The 24,095-nt window shown below is 38.7% G+C and overlaps 1 protein-coding gene across 9 annotated transcripts in view; it reads right to left on the bottom strand.

Annotated features, from left to right (window-relative positions):
* Positions 1-24,095, bottom strand: part of FGGY (FGGY carbohydrate kinase domain containing) — a 409,199-nt gene that overhangs the window by 227,637 nt on the left and 157,467 nt on the right. For all 9 annotated transcript variants that reach the window (XM_073234008.1, XM_073234011.1, XM_073234012.1 and 6 more), the window contains exon 6: positions 18,350-18,465. In XM_073234008.1, the coding sequence (XP_073090109.1) occupies positions 18,350-18,465 (116 nt within the window). The remainder of the gene's footprint in view (positions 1-18,349; positions 18,466-24,095) is intronic.

The following is a 24,095-nucleotide window of genomic DNA, read 5'->3' as shown; positions in this document are numbered from 1 at the left end:
CATTTCTTTTTGCCTAATCCAGGGCACTTAACTATGTATTCTCACTTCAGTTCCAGAAACATTCACAGGTTGCCCACTGTATGCCAAGCACCAAAATTCTGCCAGATGTCGTAACCTTGCTCTGTATTTCTCTTGTTCCTTGGTTTTACGCAAGTGTTCAGGCCTTGTCTCATTAACCAACCTGTGGGCTCTCACACTAATACAGCTGTGTACCTGGCACGGGGCCAGGCCCAGGCCCAGAGTGGCTGTCCAGTAAGTATAATGAGGTATTGTCATTTGCCTCTTACTGATGAAGTCTCAGGCATAGAGAAGTAAAGTGATGTGCCAGAGGTCACTCACATAATTAGAGACAAAGTCAGGTCTGAGATAAGACTCCTGCATGGAGAAAAACTGGGGTCTGAGTTCAGTTTTTGCTTGTTTTATTAAATATTGTCATTTTCCTACAGTGATTTAAAGAAAGCTCTAGAGCTAGACTGACTGTTTTCAACTCCTGGCTTATCTTTGTGCCCCTGGGCAAGCTATGTAACCTTTCTATGCCTCTGTTTCATCATCTGTAAAATGGGGATAATAGTCCCTATTAAAAGACTGTTGAGTAAGTTATGTGAGCTATTACAAATAAAGCTCTTCTAACTGTTCCTGGCATATAGAAAGTACCCAATAATGGTGCCTAAACTTATTATGTTAATGTACTTGCTGTTTCCCCAAACCTGATGAGTCACCATTTTTATTAGTTATGATTAAATGTAGCTACAAATACATAAAATGATGACAAAAAAAGAAAAAAAACAAAAATCAATTTTTCTCTCATATAAAGAAACTCTAGAGATAGCAAATCCAAGGTTGGTATGGTACCCCCACAAAATCTCACTCTTGTCATCCCTGGAGGTATGGCCTTTGCCCTCCCTACCTAAAGGCTGCCAGAACCCCTGCCAACTGAACTGATTCAGGCAAGCAAGAAGAGAAAATGCATCCACATTCCCCTCTCTAAAGGAGCTTTCTCAGGAATCCCACAGCACACTTCCCCTTACATTTCATTGGCTAAAAAATTTAGATGAACATACATAGCTGCAAAGGAAGCTGGGAAATGCAGTCTTTCAGAGCCTTGTGTACAGCTAAAATCTGAGTTTTGTTATTAATAAAAGGGATGAGAGTATGTAGATTCAGCATACTCTGTACTACTGGTCATGTACCATTAGTGCATAAAGAAGCTGGGAGGTTGATCCCAGATGTGTCTCATTTTATCAAAGCTTTGGGGTTCATAACAAATCAAAGGACATTTTCCAAGCACATTTTCTCAAGATCTATAAAGCTGCCTCTCCTTTAATCATTTTGAAAGCATATCTCCCTTAAGGGAAATGTAACTATATGGGTCTGATTCACTCTCAATTATTGAAAAATTGATTTTTTTAAAAAGGTGTTGGCTAGCCAAGACTTTTTGAGCCATCTTAATGAGCTCAAAAAAGAAAACCACTAACTCTTTCTTGGAAGAGCAGAATTGTGTTTTCACCAATATAAAAGAGAAAAACTGAATTCTGGACTAATATGCTTACATATTCTTTGGTGATGGATGACATATCTTCCATGAGTCTGACTTAAAAAAAAAAGAGCCTATATTCATGTCACTATCATGGTGAATTTTATTTTAAAAATGAATGTTATTTACTTTATATTAATTATGGATTATCAATAGTTTGAGTGCTTTTTATTGTCAAATCTTTTAAAGTAATGCACATGATAGTGACTCTTCATGAGGCATTACTTACTGAGGCTTTTTTCCAATCACAAGGATATCGAATGAGGCTCCATAAAAAAGTCAGATCAGTGATTGAACATCCCACTTAAATAAACATTAGAGTCCTGAACAAACATACTTTCACTCCCTGGCAAATTTTCCAGACTTCTACTATATCACAGAGATGGTCCATAAGAAGCTATTCCTCTAAAGCCAAGGAAAAGAAAGATGGCAGAAGGTGGACTGTGTGAGAATGAAGATGGGAAGTAAGAGGATACATGGGAGAGTGCAGAAGATCCCCTGGATCTGGCCCTGTTCAGTGAGATGAGTCAGAAAACCAGTAAGCCAAATGAATAATCAGCACCATCCCTATGAAAAATGCATTGAATGAAATGACTCAGGGTATAACTTACTGGTAAAAAGCATGAGCTTTTGGAAGCAGATAGGCCTGGTTTTGAATTCCTGCTCCTCCATCAAAGATTTCTATATCTGCAAAGGGAGATAATAACAGTAACTGTACCTCCTTAGTTTGTTGGGAAATTTACCTGGTAATTCACATAAAATGCTTGACGATGGTCTCTGGCACATAATACACACTCAACAAATGGTAACTGTTATCAGGCCACTATTTCCTTTCCTTCTTTTTTATATCAGACATCGTCCCTTCAAGAACTCTGCATTCTTCATCTTTTTTTCTTTACAAAAGCCAAATTGCTGGAGGTGCAGATGGGGGTGAAGAGGACTACTTGAGTTCATCTCCCTAGGACTTCTAATTTCATTGAAGTTGGAATAATAGCGAGGAAATTGCTTTAGACAAGGGTTTCTGCTCTTGCTGTTGATTTAAACTGTCACTGTCTGCTAAAAATGAAAATGCAAATTTTGAACAAAGCCAAGGTTTCATCTAGGGCAGGAAGGCAACATTTAGGTTGGCAAAAATTAAGTGAAATGCCCTTATAGAGCTGGCACAATAGAAATACCCCAAAAAGCAAAGAACAAAAATCAAACTAGGTAGAGCAAATTGGCAATTTATTCAGCCCACAGTAGAAAATAAGCATCTTTAGGTAAAGTTTGAAGCTTTAATATAAATTCATGAGCAGAGTATTTTATTATCATAGACCTATGCATTTCCTTTTTAGGAATATCAGTAAATTAATCATCTGTTTTCTCCATAGTCTATACACACATCACAAGCAGGGGCCAGGTATGTCTTAATCATGCTGTATCTCCAGTGTCTAGCACAATGCCTGGCACATGAGATGCTCAACAAATATTTGTTGAACAAATAGTCAATGAATACATGAAAGATTTTCATCAGCATTCCCCTCCATTCATGTTGAGAACTTTCCTGAATAATCACCACCAAACTTGGCCAAAGCAGTTGGGATGTCACTACATGAAGTAGCAGTATTTTTTTTATCACAACCCAAGCAGGACTAACAAAGCTAGCCAGATAGCTGGCCCTCTAGTATGTAACAGGAGAGGAATCTGAGAGCTCTACTCTAGTGGATCTCCAAGTATGTCTGGGGACCATCACCTGCAAACTTCTGGAAATACCAGTGCTCGAGGCTCACTCCAGATCTCGTGTCAGAAACTCTAAGTGGGGCCCAGCAATCACCATTTTAAGAAGCTCTCCAGGTGGTTCAGATACATGCTCCAGTTTCAGTTTACAGAGGAGGAAATGATTTTTCCAGAAAGGGAATATCAGTTGTTTTTCCATAATCAACATTTGTAATAACTAGATCATTAAAAGGTGACAAATTAACCACTTCATGGCTTTGTGACATTATTTGCCTCTTTGAGCTTCACTTTCCTTATTTGTAAAATGGGAAGAATGATACTTACTTATGGCAGTTTTAATAATTAAATGATAGTGTATGTAAATAAAGGACATAGAGCATAGTGGATATTCAACAAAGCTTAGTTCTGATACCACCCTGTTCCATTTTGCTTCAGGGGAGACTTAGAAATAGTTCCACAGGACTTGATAGCCATTTCTACTAAAAATAGCAAAAAGATGTTGGAAACTCACATTCAACTTAGTCAATATGGCAGAGATGGAGGGGTGACCCCCCGCTATACATTCTCTCCATTCTCTCTTCCTTCTATAGGTATTTCAGCTTGGCACAGAGCCACCATGTATTTCCCAGCCTCTCCTAGAGCTATTTCTGGCTTTGTGACCAGATCCTGGTCAATGGAATGAGAGTAAGAGTGATATGTATAATTCCTTGTTTATAACCTTAAGGAAAGGGACATATCTTCCTCTTCCTCTTTTTTCCTTCCTAAGGACTGGAATGGTTCTTCCTTCAGTTATATAGACAAAACCCTATGGATGACAAAACAACAGTTGAAAAGCCTGCATCCCTGACTCCATTCAGGTGGAGTACCAGCCTTCAACCAGGAGAAACAAAATCCTCTCTTGTTTGAGCCACTGCAATTAGAGATTTTATTATAGCAACTGCCTGTACTGTAAGTAATAAAAATCAGGAACTCAAGTCATATATATACTTATTCAGAAATGACTATAATATTGCATGGTTTTTGCTGGATTCTCTCTTGTGCCCATAAGGCATTAAAATATTCCAGAAACAGAAATATTTCAATATCCAAAGTATATTTCATAGACTATACAGAACTGTTAAATACAACATATAACTATTTACATGTGTGTATGTGCATGTACATAGATACATACACACAAAATTTCATATATATATATATATATATATATCTTTTTTTTTTTTACCTCCTTCATTTATAGAATGTTCCCTTTGGGAAATGTAGTCAAGATTCTCATATCCAAACCTTTTTATATATATAACTAGGTCTCTCTCTCTCTCTCTCTTTTTGTAGGGGCAAAGAACTTGCTCCAATATGAAAACATTTGCCCATGATTCATATAATTGAGCTTGGATAGAGTTTGCTATCAGGAAGACTGCAGACTTCACTTTAGATTTGTGTCTGGCAAGCCCAGAGGAGGCTCTAACATCAGGCTGGTTTCTGAAATAATTCCAGGGTGACCTCAGCCATTAAAAGAGGACTCAGCTGGTGATAAAAGCATCTTGGTAAACATGATCATCAACTTGACAAACATATTTGTCTGGAGACATCTAACCCTCAGTTGGTACCCCTATAAACTGAATTTTCTGAATAGTTTAGCGTACCCAGGAGAGTACAGATCTTATTCACCATCTGGTTATCCAAGAGTCCCTGTTACTCCTGTACTTGCATAACTGGGCTCATGATGGCATGAAGAAATAAATCAATTACATTGGCTAAGAAGTAGTTAACATAGACCCAAACTAGTATTCACAGCATCAGGAAATAGGATTCTATAAATCAGATTTGCTTCCCTATAGTTTTTCCAAGATACTGTCTGTAAAATAAATCCATACACACAAACACATTCCCATGGGAGCCCGTGTTTCTTTATATGCGCAGAGCTGAGAAAAAGTGGAGCAGTGCGCCTCTTGAAAAGTATTTATCCTCCAAAGTCAGAAATCTGTTCAGTTGAATCTCTTGCTTAGCCTGTTACCTGTGCAAATATAATGTTAAAAGTCTTTCCAATGAGCTGAACTGTTGATGGTTTTAATACCATGAAAACAACCCATGCAGATCTGGGCCTCAAGACTTCCAGGCAGAGAGCAGAGCAGTGAGTAGAATCCTGAGGCTAAATTGGTGATTCACATCTACAAAAGTCCATTTCGCAGTGCTCATGTCTATTAGAAATGCACACTTTTGCTCCCTCCTTGGCTCCCATGTGGCCATGGCCCTGATAAGGACAGTTATTTTTAGAGAAAGAGGACAAGCCTCAGGAAGAAGAAGGGAGGGAAGTATACAAAGGACAATGAAGAGATGGGGTGTGACTTTGAGCCCAAGCTCTGCCTCACACTAACTCAGAGATTATGCCTCATTATTTCACCTTACTGGGCTTCTGTTGGTTTCTTTGTAGAAAGAAATAGATGTTCTCCATGCTCCTTTACAAATGCTAACATTCTAAAATATTTTTTTTAACTTAAAGCACTTTATAATCTCAAGGAAAAAAAATGACAAAATGAACAAAATGTCCTTTCCTTGCTTAAAATACTTCCTGATGCCTAACGCAGTGGTTTCTAAGCATTTGGATCATGAATGTCACGGAGAAGTCTCTATCGTGGTTTCTCATGCTACTTTATTTATATTTACATTTACTACTTCCACATTATATGTATGTGCTATTAAATTTATAAGTTGTATGAATTTAAAATAAAATTTAAAAAGAATGAAATAAAAATAAAGGTAAATTAAATTTAAATTTCTTTCCACACTCAATGCAACATCTTGACATAACGCAGGACACAAAATCCTACTTGTAGAACATGAACATACAGGATAATGTTTAAACAAGTCATCATGGCATAGAAAGGCCATTATAATTTCATCCCTGCCTACTTCTCCAGCTTCACTTCTCCCTTTTCCCTGCCTCAACTCAATGTTCCAGCACCTTCGTCCCTGCACACACCCTATTACCTGGCTTGGAACCTTATGCTGTTACTCCTATCCACAATATGCTTCACTCAACTCTTCAGTCAGAAAATACCTTTTCATCTATGGCAGAGACTGCAAGCTGCCTCCTGAGTAAACATCCTCCTTTCTTCTTGATACAACTCTGCAATGTGACCAAGGCAAAATGTGTATTTTCTACCTTCCCTCCCTGATAGTGGTCTGCCAATGAGCTGTAAGCAGAAGTGACTGTGTGAGGTGTTAGAGATTAAGTAGCATTCTGAGATGGAAGCACTCACTTCACCTACACACTGTTGCCCTTTGCTCTTGTCCTTCCTCTGTCTAGAACATGGACTTGATGCTGGAGGCAAGACAAGACCGTAAGAGCAAGCTCTGGTGAGAAAAAGGGTGCTATGTGCAGAGGAAGAAGAGCAGTCAACCAGAGGACAGAGATCACGGGAGAAGAGTGCCAGCAGTGGAGGCCACGGCAGGGCTTTTGTTTTGTGCTCCATGTGTATTGGGAAGATTTAGGAAGGTTTATGCTGGGAAGCTACATGGTTATATTTTCATTATAAAAAGTTCATGCTGGCTTCAGTGTGCAGAATGGATGGAAGAAAGCAAGTTTCCATTCAGAGAGGAAAATTAGAAGCCTATTGAATAGTCCAGGTGGGAGACTATAGAAATACAGACTTGGTAGCATTTAAGGTGGAGAGAATATATGTATTACAAAGCTACATGGGGCATATGGCTGACAGCATTTGGTAACTGAGCAGATATGTGGCATCAAGGACGAAGTGTCAAGGGCTTACAGAACTGGTTGAGTGGTGCTACTATTCACTAAGACCAGCAAAACAACAAATGAACAACCTCTTCTGTATTTGCAACCAGAATGCTGAGCACTGCTGGAGAAAATCACACAACTGGGAAGCTTAATAACAGATTCATAACCACCCCTCAGCAAGGTTCTCAATATCATTCAACCACCCTTTAAGTTTTCTCTAACCATCTTACTACTGCTTTCTGGTTAAACCTTTTCTCACTCTCCTCAAACTTCTCACTCCCCCATTTTTCAACTACCTTCTCAGTTGACCATCTCATCTCCTACTTCACATAGAAAACAAAAGCCACTGAATGGGGAGCTCTCTTCAGTTCTTCGCTTTGAGCATACAATCTCCCACAGGTCTGCACCCATCTTCTTCTTCCTGTATATTACAAAAGATTGACTACATCACCCTCCTTTATAGAAGCTATTCCTTCCTGCCTTCTCTGGAAACTTCCAGTATTAATTCTACTTTCCCTCTCTTGTATTGCCAACCTATCACACACTACTGGAACCTCCCCATCACCAATTAGACCTGCTTAATCAAATCTCTCCATCTTCAGCCAACCAACCACACAACAAGTTTCATCCACTTTCAACTACTCTTCCTCCTCTAGCGACTGCCCCCAGTTTTCCTTTCCTCCCAATTTCTTGAGAGTTGTCTAAAGTTGCAGGCTCTGTTTCCTCAGCTATCATTCTCAGTCTGGCATCTGACTGTCTTTGCTTGGATCCTGACTATGCATTTGACATGTGGCTTGACTCCACACCAGCCAGCTGTGTGACTCAGGGTGGTTAACTTCCTTATGCCTCAATTTTCCTCTTTAAAAAGAGGGAGAGAGATTATAACATATCTCATAAGGATGTTGCAACATGATAATCTCTGTTAAGCAGCCGGCACAATAGCTAGCATCTAGTAAATGCTTGGTCTGTGTTAGTTGTAGCTGCTGCGCTATTTTTAATTTTTATTGCCTCTTCAGTCCTTATCTTTTGCCCCCACTATTATAAAACAGTGCCTTTCACCAAGATTCCCAAGTCACTTAATCCAATGGACAGTTTTCATCTCATTTCCTATCTGTCTCCCTGGAGATTGTTCCTTCCCATCTCAACTCTCCTAGTCTTATTATCTCCCTGCCTTCTACTCCTTAGCTTCATTTGCAGGCACATCCTCCTCTTCCTCTCTTTTAACTGTTGCCATTACTTTCCTCCAGATCCATTTCTCTTCTTCCTCTGGAGTCTCTCACACATATCTACAGCTTCAAATATCAGCAAATCCCTATTTCTAGCTTTCTCTCTCTTCTCTCTCAACTGTCTATTCCACATCATGTGGATATCTCAAAGGCATGGACTCATGATCTTAACCCTCTGTTATTTGTTTTAACTCTCCTCTGAAGCATTTCTTTGTGCCTGTGTGTATTCTCTAACACTTACTAATCAATTTACTAAATAGCTATTGAGTACTGACAATGTTCCAGACTTCTTTCTCTACATGCTCTCTTGTCTTAGAAAATATTTGAAGGAGCTTAGAACCATTAGGCAGAGATGAAATAGGTTACCTGGAATTAAAATAAAAACAAAGATGGGGACAAAATGAATTAACATGGAGCTAATAATACATACTAATGGCTTAACAATTCACAGGTAAGTCTCAAATTTGCTTTAAATCCTCAAGCAGCCAAAGGGATGAGGAATATCTTGGTAGTTACTCAATATAATGCCCAAGGGAGACAAAGAAAATAAAAGTAATTATTCAGATAAACTAGGAGAAACTAAAACTAATGTCAGTACTCAAATCAGACGAGAGTTCTCCCGAGAGACCAGCATCATGAGGTCTCTGTGTAAGGTCATCCACATTAGCCGCTATCACTCAGGTATGACTTTCTCAGTGTGGCAGGTGGTTGAACCTAGACCTCAAAGGTTAAGTAACTGGCTTGATAGTAAGGGCAAAGCCAGTAAATGACAGGGGCAGGGTTCAAACTCTTATCTTTATAGCTCCAAAACCCTTCCTTCCATTTCTCCAAAGTGCCTTTTAAAAATAAATACTCCTCACCCAGCAACTCTGAGGCAATGATCTCTACATATATACCATCCATAACAGGACAACACATGGCATCACAATATCTCTGTATCTTAAGGTCCTCTGGTAGCTTCGGGACTTCCAATATAAAAACAAATGCACAGTCCTTGGTAGAAAACAATGGGGGAGGGAAGCAGAACATGAAGTATTAATAAACATTGTAAAATCATTACCTGGTCCCTTAAGTAGCCTCTGAAGTAAAGGCAGTGAGGAAAAAAATTGCAGGAGGCATTCTCCCCCTCCTAATACATTGTACATTTCAACAGCTAAAAGGGTATGAAAATTTAACAGAACTGTTAATGTCTTTCTAGGTTTTATGATACCACAAAGAGATCATCTTTGATCTCCTTGCCACGAGAACAGATGGGTGGCAGGGTGGTGGTACCATGACTCACCACCTCTTCATGTCCACAGAGGCTGTCTGAGCAGCGGGCAAACTTCTGGGATCAATAGTGTTCACGGCAACGCAGGAGCTGCCAGCAAACCTTGAAGAGGCCATTAGTCAACCAGTGACCCGCCAACCTGACCACAGCAGCCTCCTAATGTGGATTCTCAGAAAAGTCAGCCCACGCTGGGAAACTGAAGAGATGAACAGCACTGAAGAGGAGCTAGGAAGTCAGAGGTAAGGGCCACCTCAGAGCCCCAGGTCACCAGGTGCCAGCTGCAGGACCAAGAGAGGCTAGGCAGAAGACGCAGCAGCTCTGACATGCCGCATGCAACACAGAAGGGCAGCCGCTGGAAATGCTGCCTTCTAAGAACACTGAATGAAATAACTGCTCAATGGATGACAACAATGGCAGGTCAGATGTCCAATCAGAATCTAGAAGCAAATTCCAAGTTAATAACTCTTTCGGGAAAAGGAAAAACAATCCAAAACTGAATTGTGAATTTTAACATGATTTAAACACCTGCAGCTTTTGCAAGGTGTTATATTTTGTTCATTCTTCTCTTGCAATTTTAGAGAGCTGAGATAATTCTAATCTTCTGAGAGCTGCATTCTCAAGCCTCTTTTTCCTATTGTATTTCAGAGAAAGGGAGGAAGGGACCTTGGACAGCATGCATCTTTTGTGTTCTTGAGACAGCAGTGAGGGGGGACATTGGTGTTGCACAGATCTGGATTAGAATCTAGTTCCATGGCTTACTGGTATTTTGACTGGTAAGTGATTTATTTCATCAGGCTAGACAACCCCAGACTCTTCAACTGTTTCTTGCATTCACTGTATGTAAATTATCTTTTTTTAACCAGGTCATTCTCCTGTAGATGGACTAGTTTTTCATCAATGGTTTTTATAAATGTGAGGCCTGAAATGGGACACAGGACTTCAGATATAATCCAACCAGAACGGGGGTTCTTATAGATCCTGAATTGAACATCGCAGGTGTATTAATGCAGCCAACCCAACGAGACCCTGTAGCCTTATGTTAAGATGTGCGGGCTCTAGAGAAGACCTGCCTCTGGCCCTGTTACTTATTGTGTGAGGCTAAGTAGCTTACTTAACCTCCCTATGCCTCAGTTTCCTTATCAGTAAAATAAGTATAACAGTACCTACATAACTGGTTAAGGGGATTAAATACATTAATAGTTACAAAGCATCTAGAAGTGACTGGTGCATAAGTACTCAGCAAACATTCACTTTGTTCATTGCTCCTTAGCAACCAAGTATTTTCTAAGAAATCTAGGTCACTGCTGAACTTACATATATACTATTGAGAAATGACTTTTGTTTTTCTTCCTTGTATTTTTTTTGACTGAGGTATAGTTGACATATAACATTATATTAGTTTCAAGTATACAATTCAATATTTGTATATATTGTGAAAGGTCACCACAAAAATTCTAATTCACATCCAACACCATACATAGCTACAAACCTTTTTCTTCTCTTGATGACAACTTTTAATATCTTCTCTCTTAGCAACTTTCAAATATGCAATTCAGTATTAACTACAGTCAATATGCTGTATATTACACCTCCGTGACTTATTTATCTTATAACTGGAAATTTGTACCATTTGACCTTCTTATTAACCCATTCTGCCCACCCTCTTGGCCCCACTTCTGGCAAACACCAGTCTGTTCTGTGTCTCTATTATAGAGAATGTTGGGGGGATCATGTAGGACTTTGTAGAACATGGCAAGGGATTCAGACTTTTCTTTCTAATTGTAATGAAAAGTCACTGGAAGAATTTAGGCATGGGAGCAACATGATCTTATTTACATTTTTAAAATAAATAACCTGGATGTTGTGGAGAAATGGATTGTCACGGGAAGCACATAACCAAAGAAACCAATTAAGAGGCTGGTACTCTAACACAGCAAGAGAGGAAAATGTACTTTGAACTAGGATGCCAAAGTAGAGGAGTAGGGACAGTCTAATTCAGGGTTCATTTTGGAACAAAGCACAAGGGACTTGCTGATTAATTAAAGTAAGGTACAAGAGAAAGACAAGCATCAAGAATGACTTCTAGGTTTGGGTCCTGACCAACTGGGAGAAATGTGGTACCTTTTACTAAAATAGAGGCCCACGGAGCACATGATGGGTGTGGCTGGGCTGTGGAGAAAATAAGAGTTCTGTGTTGGATAACTATTTCCCCCATTCATCAATGAATCCATTAAGATGTTTATTTAGTGGTAATGGTAGGCAGAGGAGATAATGAGTCTTAAAACATGGGCAGTGTAGCTGGGGATATAAAAGAAGACAGACAATATGTAAGCACCAGGTGCTAATGGGACTATGCACCAACAAAGAGGGAGCGCATTACTAAGAAAAGAATTTCAAGAGGCAATGCTTAATGCTAGGTCAGCAGAACTTATTCATAGTACACCTGGGCTACTTCCTAATGACATCCTTTTTCACAATCAGATGCATAATAATCAGAACCAACCTTATACAATTAACATAAAGCACACACGCCAATAGTTTTTAGAGACGAACATGAAAAACTGGGATAATGTATGACCATTTCCTATCTCTGACCAGCAATTCAATTTTATTCTCAGGGGCTCCAAGATCACATCTGTAACTTATTTTCTTTGCTATGGATGCCCAGCTGGGCATGAATATATAAAATTGACTGAGATAGTCAAAATACTCCCTTAGGGTTCATTTCCCCTCAACCATTTGGTCTGAATGAAGCTAGTTCTCTGGGATAATGATTTCAGCATCTTCTTGCATCCTGTGTCCTTTCAGCTTTCTCAGCTCTAGACACATGCCCTTCTTTCACCATGCTACCTCCTGCCACAGAGTCATTACAAATGCTGTCCCCTCTGCCTGAAATACTGTTCCTACCCCTCTTCACAGAGTTAATGTACGGCAACCTAGTTTAAGTACCACTTTCTCAAACATTGCCTGTTTCCCTGGTATGGTCATATCTCTTATTATATATTCTTGAAGCTCCCCTTTCTCCCTTCTTTGTAGCATTTACCCCAGTGCCAATTTTGTGATTGATTAATGCTCTGTCCACCTGACTGAAATTCTAGGAAAGCAGGAACCCCGCAGGCTTTGGTTCATCATTAGTCTCTAGCATATAGCATGAGCCTTAGTATTTAGCTAATGAATGAGAGTATTTAGTCTCTCTTTTTATTCACTCATGAATATGATCTTGTCTTTGCACACCACTAGGCTAACCTTCTTAATTCTCAAAAGTCCTTTTGTTGTTCATAGGATTTGGCATTAGGGGAGCCAGTGCTGCTCCGTCTGTCACTACAGTATTTTATGCAGTATTGAGTCTTCTTGTTCTGGTTAATTTAGCTACTGTTTACTGGGGTCTTACCAGAAATCAAACACCTTATAAAAATCGTCATTCCATCAAAAGGACCATGTAAGGAAGGTATTCCCATACTTGTTTAATAGATGAAGAAACTAAGTCTCAGGAAGGTTTAGTGATTTGCCCAAGGTTACAGAGCCAATACGTAGTGAATCTAGGATTTGATTCCAGGTCTTTCTGACTTGACAGCTTATGACTTAAGGTCTCCCCAAATGTAAATCTGGAACAAAATTCATTTTTCAAATTTGATGGGAAAAATAAGTGTAATGGCACATGAAAAGCAATACTCATTTAAAGTCAAAAAGCACTCACAGAACATTAGTCACTGAGTTTCTCAGCTAATTATTACCTATGTATCCTATATTTTTTATTTGCCTAGGGACATGTGCCCTTTTGCTCATGAGAAAAAACTAAAGATTCCCAGTTGTAGGACTGAAGAATTTAGGAAAACCTGCAATTTCGATTAAGGTGACCTCTCAAAGAGGTAAGAATAGAATGTGATTATGATTTAGAAAAAAAAATCCTATTGGTTTTATTATATGTTGCTCAGAAAAAGGCTGTGTGAACCCCTGGGGGAGCTCAGAAAGAGGCCTTCCTAAAAGTCAGAAGTTGGCAATAATTACACAGAATTATTCAGAGGTACAGTCTTTGGCAGACATGACCTTTCACCTAGAGAGGAATCTGAATTCAGGAGAATGAACAGTTAAAAGAGTAAGAAAACATTTTCTGAAGACTTACTATATTCTAGGATCTTTATCTGCATTATTTCCTTAATCTTATTAATTAATCCTCATAATACACCAATTAAGGCTCAGAAAATCAAGTACCTCCCACAATACATATGACAGAACTTGCAAAGTTTGTAGGTGTCACAGTCCAAAGGGAACTCAGGCCTGTCAGACACTGTGACCAAACTCTTAACCATTAAAATAGGCACGGCTAATACATTATTTCATTATTATAGTTTATCTGTATCAGTAGGTTAAGAGAAAGATACGCATAATCCTAGATTCAACTATCCCTGGTTTTTTGGGCCAAGTTCAGTTGCCACATTTGCAAGGCTGAAGACTGGACAATGGACATTAATTCACCCACGTAAGTCTGTTCCTCAGTGTCATTCTTCTAGTGCTTAGTCCCTTTCAAGTGACCATAACCAGATTGTCCCATGACCAAAATTTGTTGGAAAGGGCAAGCATGAGTAGCGGCATGAGGCAATGGAAGTGGGAGTCAGAAGATCTGGTTTCTGATCTCAACTTTGTTACTAAAATGCTTTAAGACCAAGACAATTCACCCTCTCTCTCTGAGTCTTGGTTCTTTGTCTATAAAATGAGGGCAAAATCTCTACGGTCTCCTTCGGCTCTGGTATTCACCAGCTGTCTGGCAGTAGGAAGAGAGTTTAGAGAGGTTGACCTCACTTTTGGGGGATCTTCCAATCACATCCCAGATGCCACACTGAAAGAAAGAGCGGCTCCATGAAACCTTACATACATCAAAGCCTCGGAAGGTCACTACCTTACAACTTGATGTGCTCATTGCTGCTCCCTGGCCCTTCTGGCTCTGCAGGGGTGTTCCTGGAAGGGCCAGCAACTGAAGCTGGACTGCTGGGAATCTACGGTGGTGGTGGCTGGGGTAAGGGAAAAGAAGTTACTTCTTTCAGACCCACAAGGCAGGAAATAGAGTGTGGAGGGAGTGCAGACTGTTGTCCTCCTAGTGCCAAGATACACTTAAAAGTGATAATAGCTAACATGTCTACAGGCTTTATAAACCACACTGTCCTGTGACCTTTTAGAGTGGAACAGTGGTGAGCACTGGCACATCTTCATCCTCAGTACATACTTGTGATTAGCCAAGATTCTTTTCCTGCAATTTTAAGCCTAAAGGACAAAAATAAAAATATCCAAAAGGCAGCTTCAGTGAACTGCAGGGTTTATTTTACTCTATGGACAAGCGATATTCCTAATCTTCCTAAATTTGTTTGTTTGCTTGTTTTTCTGTGTCTCTGAGAGATTTTCGGTATGAGTGACATTGGATTGCAGCTAACATTCAGGTTGGGGTGTGTCCTCCACACTCCACAGGAGCCCCTTCATAAGTAGCAAATATGTCAGTGAAAAAAGGAGACTATGAACACTGAATTTACTAAATTAAATCATTGCCTGTCTCCTAGTAATATATTTAATTCAAAACAATTTATGGAGAATCCATTAAGTATTAGGGACAGTTGAAGCCAAAAATGGGACTTATTTATCAAATCCTTCATTCAAACATATATTCACACATTCAACAAATATTTCATCAGTATCTACTATGTGCCAGATGACTGTGCCCAGTGTCCTTACCAAAAATACAGACTCACAGAGGAGAGAAAAGTAGTGAAACAATTAGCCTCCCTCCCCTTAAGGAACTGTTTTCCATCATATATGCTTTATCTTCATTTCTGCCTCTCGTGTAAGAGTAACTCCTTCTATTTGAACTTTAAGTTTTTTCTTTGCCTGTTCTCTAACCCCAAATAATTAGTGATCGATAAGCTAACACACTGAAGCCTTGTGTATAACAAAGCTCTTTTCTCTAAAATAAATAATCACTCTATAAATTCAACCATGTTATACAACCGAGTTTTCACAAAGCGGCCCAACCTAATAACCCAATGAACTACTTTTCCGAGAATGTAAAAAGGCATCTGGGACATGTTCAAAGAGAGCCTGGACAATCGATTAGAACAGGTGGGATGTCGCTTATCTTCCTAAGGGCCCTTTCTCTCTGCTGATCTCTTCCTTCCTGTTTGCCATTGATAGACGTTTAGGATTAGACAGCTAACCTGGGAATGATTCACATGGAACTGAAGGTCAAAATTCATTGACACAGATCATTTTATTGGACTATGGGTATATAATTCCCTAAAAAACACTGGGTTTGAGTTTTTTCCATCAATTGTGAATATTAAATCGAGTAGGAGAGTTTCAATTGTAAAGAAATGTCTACTACATTTTTTTAATTGCAAAACTATTTTTTCCCCCATACTTTGTTTAATGTTCCCAAACCAAGCCATCCAAATGCCTCCTTGAAAGAAGGTAGTAAGTAGTAACATTTTACCTTTGGAAACCTGCATGTCATTACTTAAAACATTGTAAATTTCTTCCCCTCTCCTTGAAATACACCATATAAATATTGCATTCGATCCTTAATTTACACTTCATAAATAATTTATCTCAAAAATATCCCTCCATAAGACCATCAGTTGCTGAGGTGTTCAGTTTTCAGGGAAAGCATTTATTTACTGCATGAGACCAGGAAGGCTGGTAAAGACTTGGCTGAAAGCTCCACAAGGAGGGAATTATGGTAATTATATTAATGCTCAAATCCATGATGCTCTGCTTAAATCTGCTAAAAGGTTTTGCAGTATAGTGCCCACATCTTGATGGGCAATGAGTCCACTGAAAATGTTTAACACTTCAAATGGAAGCTTCCGAGATTCATTTTTCATAGTTCCAAGAACTGCTAAAGAATGTCTGGAAGTATCCTGCAAAGGAGTCTCTGAAAGTCACGACTGAGAGTTAACAGCCTCTTTCATATCTTGTGCTTTTGGTCCAGACTGAAACTATAAGTTCAAGTCACCAGAAATGAAAATCAAAGGAAACATCACATAATTAATTTTGATGAATGGGCAAATTTTAATTCATGTATGGCAATATTCTGGCTGATGATGTATCTCCTTAGGACATGCATTAAAAATCCATTAACTTAACAGGCAAAATCTAATAAAGTTACTCTGTAAATTTTCTGCTAGATTAAGATTATGGACTTCTAATGAACATTTCCTGTAGGTATTGCTCTATTAGCAGAGCTAATATACTAATTAAGCATGGGTTTTGTGTGAAGGGGAAGGAGGGAGACACCACAGCATTAAAATTGGACCCAAGTGGAAATTGGAACCAAGTCACCAAAGACATGCTAAAATCAGTAAAAATCATTACAGCTTTTACAAAACAGTCAGTGCCAACATACCAGTTCCAACCATCTCAAAATTGGACCCAAGTGGAAATTGGAACCAAGTCACCACAGACATGCTAAAATCAGTAAAAATCATTACAGCTTTTACAAAACAGTCAGTGCCAAAATACCAGTTCCAACCATCTCAGTCACTAATTTGTCCACTTACAGTTCCAACCATCTCAGTCATTAACTTGTCCACTTACTAATCAAATAGTACTTTAGCTACTAACATGTGCCATGCCCTGTGCTAGGACCAAGAACAAAAAGGTAAATTAGTAAAAATCTTGATGGCAAGGAGCTCATAGTCTAGTGTTAGGAGCAAGACACAACACGTAATCAATAAAGCTATGTTCAACATACCACAGGAATACTTGGAAAGAACAACTAAATTTCAAGGTGGGGGGCCATATAAATTTTGACATGTAAACAGTTAAGTAACTGCAGTTGAAATTTGTCTTCCATTAAGATATTAACTCCTTCTAGACCCCCCTATCAGAAGGGTTTCAATCCTGACTTATCATTAACTAGTTCTACATGTAGCTAGACAAGGTTACTTATCTAATTCTCATCTATTAACAAGGGCACAGTACTTTTGTCACTGGTTGTGAGAATTACATGTAACCAAGCTATGCAAAAGCACACAGAAATGTGCATGAAATTCATAAGAGGAAGGAGGATTCGTACTTATACGTTGCCTACTATAGGCACACTATGAACATTAGTTGGAAGTCAGTAGAGCAGAACAGTTAGAGCAGGATTTGGAATCAACCAAGCATGTGTGAGTATGAATTCTGTTTCCACCACTTTCAAATTGTGCAACCATCAGATTCCTTTTCTGATTCTTAGTTTCTGCAGTTGTGAAACAGGATAAGTAACAATAATACTGTTACACAGTTTTGAACATTTTAAGAGATAAAGGTTATAATGCAATAATATGTCTGAGAAGTGGTAAACTATTAGTTTTAATCACTTCCATGAACTATGTATTGCACAGACAAGAATATAGAGATACAGAAACATTACAAGATTTGTCTACACTTGTGCCATTAGTGCTGTAACTAGAACTATCCTAGCTCCCAGTTCAGTGTTTTAGACCCAACTCACCTGCCCCCTTCAATTGCAATCGCCTCTTCAGGACAAGAGCCGCTCCCCTGGCACTCAGTCACCTGATTAACAAAACATTTTCCTAGTAGTGACTGGAGATGATCTAAACTATTCCCAGCTAGTCCATGCAAATGTCTTCCTCAGTCTAGTCCAATGTCTAAGATTCTCTATTTCAATGCAGATTTTCACAGCCTGTATCTCCACTCAGTTTCTATAAGCTCTAATACAAGGAACTACTTAGTCATGGCCTACCCATCATAACTTTCTCATTTCTCTTGGAAAAACAGGGCTGCACTTCTGTATTTTAATTCACATAAAAACAAAAATGTCACCAATATTCTCACATATATATACATGTAATCACTCTCCATATATATTTTACCTATTCTACTGTAATTTTCTGCAACAAAGTCTTCCAAGCCAATCATCTTCCAGAAACTGTCATCCCAGCCTTTCTCTGCCGAGTATGTCCATTTACACACCAGGGAGCAGAGAGACCTAAGAAAATGGGAGAGAAGTAGAATCATATGAGCTACGCATTTTGCCAAATACCTGCCCAGATATCTGCAGTAGTTATCAAAGAAGCAAAATAAAACAAAGTAGGTAATTATACATCCCTGTTTAAATCAAAAGTCCCCATTTATACCTGTTAATGATTGACAACTTCTCTCACTTTAAAAAGGTCTCAGACCTTTATTTGGATCCTAATCAAACAGTGTATATGAACATGTGTACTTTTATCTATATTTATGACATTGGTGAAATAATTAGAAATTACACCACTAAATACTTGATGATACTGAGCACTGTGGTTATAATTTTCAAAAGTCTCCTTATCATTTAGTGATACATACTGAAATATTTATGCATAAAATTATATAATAGCTGAGATTTGCCTCAAAATAACAGGAGAAGGGAGAGTGGTGTCATGGGTGATGGGTAAATGAGTATTTATTACATTACTCTGTTTTACACATGTTCAAAAGGCTCTATAATAAAAAAGTGTCTTAAAAAGTGCTTGGAATATACATGGTTACTCCAATCCAAAGCAACATTTAATAAGAGCAAGACTTGAATGCTGGAAGGTGCTTTCCTCTCCAGCTTCATTTCTATCCATTCATCCTGAGTATTATATACTCCAGCAATAAAAAAATCATTTGCAGTTCTCTGAAAAAAAACAAAAACATGTATTTGCACATTTCTGTGCCTTTGTCCCACTTTGTCCTATTGCAATTTGTTTGGAAAGCACTTCCCAGCTTCTTCCCCCAATAACTAAAACACTTCCTTTAGCCTAGGCTGAGTCCCCAGTTCTGGGTTAGGTGCCTCTCCTCTAAGCTCCCAGAAGATGCAGCATATCTTCTACTCCAGCTTTAATCATGCTGTGTAATTCATTGCTTCTTTATTTATCTTTCCAATAGTCCTTTTGCCTTCCAATCTGTTCTCCATGTGTGTCTAGAGCAAACTTCATAAAATAAAATCTGATGCTATCACTCCCTGAGGAACCCCATCAGCTGTTGATCATTACCTTCAGGAAGAAGAACAGTCATTAGCAGGGCTTAAAATACTCAAGATCCGTGATATGACCATACCAACCTCCAGGGCCCTTGCTATTCCCACCCCTGCTTTCTCCATTCGGTAATACTGAATTACTTGAAGTTTCCTAGAACAGGCCTTGATACCTCACTTGCCTGTACACTGACCCTTTTGCTTCATTATGCCCAGAATGTTCTTCCCTGTTGTAGATCTAATGCTAGTTAGTCTTTGTGACTCAGCTCATATTGTCTCGTTTCATGAAGTCCCAATGGAGGGCAAGCTGAGTCCAATGCATCTTTCCTAAGCTCCAATCTGGACATACCCTAAGAGGTTGACACTTACATAGTAACTGTCTTTGCCCATTCACTTCTCCATCTCTCCCACTCATCCAGCAACTCCTTCAGAGCAACACCAGCCCTATTCAACTCTATCTCCAATACCTAGTCCACATTCAGCTGACTGAATGGAAGCACTAAGGAATGAATATGGTCTGTCTACCTCAAAGGAAAATGGTAAACCAGGGGGGATGCTCATGCAATATTAAAGATAAACCTATCTCACAGAGCCAAAAGTCTAGGTGAATGAGATGCATTCATTCACTCACTCACTTGATAAATATGTAGTATTCAGTTACTATGACCGTGGAACTACGCTACACCTGGAGAAACCAGTGGTATGCCAAAGACCCAGTTCTCTGCTCTCACAGAAGCTGAGAGTTTAACCGCAGAGACAAACAGTGACCAAACAACCACACCTAAAATCAGAAACTAACAAAAATGTTCTGAAGGAAGTAGAGAGAAAAATGAGAACCTGTAGCAGAACCTAATATAATCTGGCAGAAATAAAGAGGAGAAAGTATCAAGGAAGGCTTCACAGAAAAGGTGACATTCTGTGAGGAATAAATGTCTTTTGAAAGCAAACAAATGTTATTTATCACTAATGACTTTTTTCAAATGTGTCATAGATGGCAGAACACATGAGCTAGGCTAACTGGCAGATACACTGAAAGAGTGCTAGCACCAGTAGAAACTCAATGCATATGTGCTAAATCCTTCATCTTAGGAAACTTTTTCTGAGCTCTAAAAAAAAGAAGTCCTGATGTAGGATGTTCTGAAGAATTCACATTAGGCTAACTCCTTGTGGGAAATAGCCTACAATTCAAATTTTTTGGGAACTCTGACAGTGCACTAGAAAGAGTGATGCTATGGAAGAAGAGAAGTGTAGAAGGATTAATTCTAATGATACAACCACACAGGACAACTCATCACTTCCCAAATGTCCACTCATTCACAGACTTCTGAGCCTCTACTTGGACTGTTCCTTCTGTCTTAATTGAATATTGCTCCTTCCACTCATCCTTATCTACTTGGCAAACTCCAAGTCATTCTTTTGGTCTAGTTCTAACCTCATCTCCTCAGCAAAAGTTTCCCCACTACCTCCAAGTGAAATGCATGGGTCTCTCCTTTGTGGTGGCATTATAACTTAGAAAAACTGCACTGTAATTTTTAACAGCTAAGGTGAGCTTATTGCCCCAAGCTCTTCGGCCATCCACATATCCACATCCTTGGCCATATAATTTGTAGCACTGCACTCTCCTCCTCCAACCCCCACACTGTGATTCTATCATGTGACTGGATTTGGCCAAAAGAAAGAGCAAGACGTGATGGTATGCCAGTTTTGAATCTAAGCTTGCAGAGGCATGAAGTGTTTCTGCTTGCTCTCCTGCACCTCTGGCACCACCATGAACAGATCATGAAGGGCTGGCCTACTGGTCCCAGGAGGAGGATAAGAGATATTTGGAGCACAGCACCTGGATCACACACCCCCAGGAAGCCACATCCAGCTGAGACCAGAAAAACCACCCAGCAGAGCACAGGCTTCAATAAGCCAAATAAAGGCTTGCTGTGTTAAACTACTGAGCATTAGTTGTTGTTTTTTTTTAAGAGACCAGTGGTTAAACAACTCAATACTCTGCAGCACAACTAAGCTATTCCAAGTACATTATTCCCCCAATAAGTGCAAGAAGAGGGATGTCTCTGCCCTCACAGCAAATTAGGATAAGTTGGCCAGAGAACATTCATGGAAAATGACTGAGCCCAGGAGACAGGAGGTTTTACAGCTGCAGATGCCTCTGGCAACTCCACCCTCTATCAGGATTATTCAAACACTATTAGGGTCTACTTCATTTGTGCCTCTTCTTATATCAACTCTTGGTAATATGGATGTATAAAAGCAGTAGAATTTGAAAAATTTAGAGCCTGTATCTGAGGCCACAGGTTCTCCAGGAATCTCCAGGAGAAACACCAAGTATAATACTTACTCTTGTTAGTGAGTGAAGACACGGAACTGACAGCAAGAAAGAAGGTTTGCCTCCCTCTGAGGCTTCTACTAAGATCAGGGTTAGGTCATTCCCTGAGGTGTTTTAGTGAACAATCTGTTCTCCAAGGACAGCTATTCATCTCAAGCAAGCTTTGGGGAGTCAGGGGAGGGGGGACACTTGTAGGATTAGAATTAGAGACAGTGTCCTGAGAAAGACAGGCTGCACTGGCAGGCTGAGGGGCTTCAAAGATTAGCAGTTGGAAAGCAGTGGGACTGCTGACCAAGAGAAGGGGCCGCTTGCTTTTGCCCCCTGCCAGGCAGAAGGTCAGGACAAAAAATTCTCTATCTTTCACTGCTTTCAGATTTGTTAATGCCAAAGAAACTAGGAAACCCTACATGAAAATCAAAAGAACATACATCAATGAGCAGGTATGAGTAGGCATAACAAAAACAATACCTAAGTAAAGGGACTAGCTCACTTGAGAAAAGATCATACAAAACATCTACAAAAGGCAGGTCCCACTGAAGAAGAAGTGGTGAAAAAAAACTGGAAGAGAACATCAATAATGAAAGCAATGGGAAATCAGAGGTGGTGGCAAAAAAAGGCTTTCTGAATTAGAACTAATGCTTTTAAATTTTAAATTTAAAAATTTCTGTAGAAGAACTAAAAAACAAAATCACTGGCACTGTTGAAAACTGAATTAATGATCTGAAGGCCAAGTGAATGAAACATCTTATTACCCATAGCAAGGACACAAAGAGAGAAATAATGAGGGAAGAAAAAAGAGGTTGTGCTGGCAGATACAGCAGCCTAACATGAGAGTAACAGGAATTCCAGGAGGATTTTTTTCTATTTAAAAAGGCAAAAAAAACCCACAAAAAAAACAGATGGAGACATTATAAGTGAATATAGTACTATATACACACACACACATGTTTTGTACTGAGCTGAAACAAAATTTAAGCCTTCAGATTAAAAGTCTCATTAAATCCAGGAAATGAAGCCAGGAAATACTTGAACTTCAAGTGTAAACAGAAAATTATACAAGCTTCCAGACATAAAGAATAAGTTTTTTACAAAGGCAAGAGATTCGACTAGCTAAGGAATTCTCATCTACAACCCTGGAATGCAGAAGACTGTGGAATAATGTACAGACTATTAAGAAAAATGATCCAAGAATCATATACCCAGACAAAATATTATTCAGCTGTCAGGGAAAAAGAAAAACATTTTCAACATGCAAGGCTTGAAAAGTAAACTTCCCACATACATTATCTGAAGACAACACTTGAGAAAGAACATAACCAAGAAAGAACTGATTCAGAGAATCCATCTCAACACAGAACAAATCAAAGACTAGAGGAACCAGTGATAGTGAATACTGATATTATTCATTCTCTCTCCATCCATGTTTGTGTACATACATAAGCACACATACATATACACACATATTCAAACTAGATGATAACGTAAACAGGAATTCGTAATGTTAAATTTTGTTGAAACAAAATAGTATGCCATATTAGAAGGAAAAAATTAATAAGGGCTTGGAACTGAAAATATTAAGTTAGCAAAACTTCAAGGTCAGAAATTGGACAAGGGATGCACAGGAAAAGTACCTGGGGATGCAAATGTATGTTTGGGGAGAATGGAAGTTTAATGTTGGTTGTAAGGAATGAGAAGGTAATCACTAACAGGAACAAAAACCTTGGTATGACTTTCAAAATTAACAATGAACAAAAAGGGAAGAGAAAACTAACAAGTCAGTGAAATGAAATACTAAACAAATCAAAATAAAAAGTAAGGGAAAGGGGGTAATGTAATACAACTAGAAAACAAAATCACATAAAATAAAATCAGTTATTTCAATTCCTACAACAATTGTGACAGCTGAATTTCAGAACTTGTTAAAAAATAATAATAATCACATTGGGGTGAAAATTAAGCTATACCTGTTTACAACACAGAATTTTAAAAAATACTGTAAAGAGTTTATTTTAGAGGTCAACAAAGATAATAACAAATATAAACTAAAAAAAAAACCATAATAGACAAAGTAGAATACAAGATGAAAAATATTAGCCAAGACAAAGAGAAACATTCCATAATGACAAAATGCTCAGTCCAAGAATATTACCATTCATTAAATTTTATGAACTGAACATAGTGTAATATATATAAAATAGGATGTCCTAGAAATTGAGAAAGCACTTAAAAAAGAGACAAAATCTATTTAAAGATTTTATTGTACTTTTGGAATTTTAAGCAGGTAAAC

This window comes from Manis javanica, chromosome 4 (assembly GCF_040802235.1).
Source record: "Manis javanica isolate MJ-LG chromosome 4, MJ_LKY, whole genome shotgun sequence".
Taxonomy (NCBI): Eukaryota; Metazoa; Chordata; class Mammalia; order Pholidota; family Manidae; genus Manis; species Manis javanica.
This window is presented reverse-complemented; position numbering and strand designations above follow the sequence as displayed.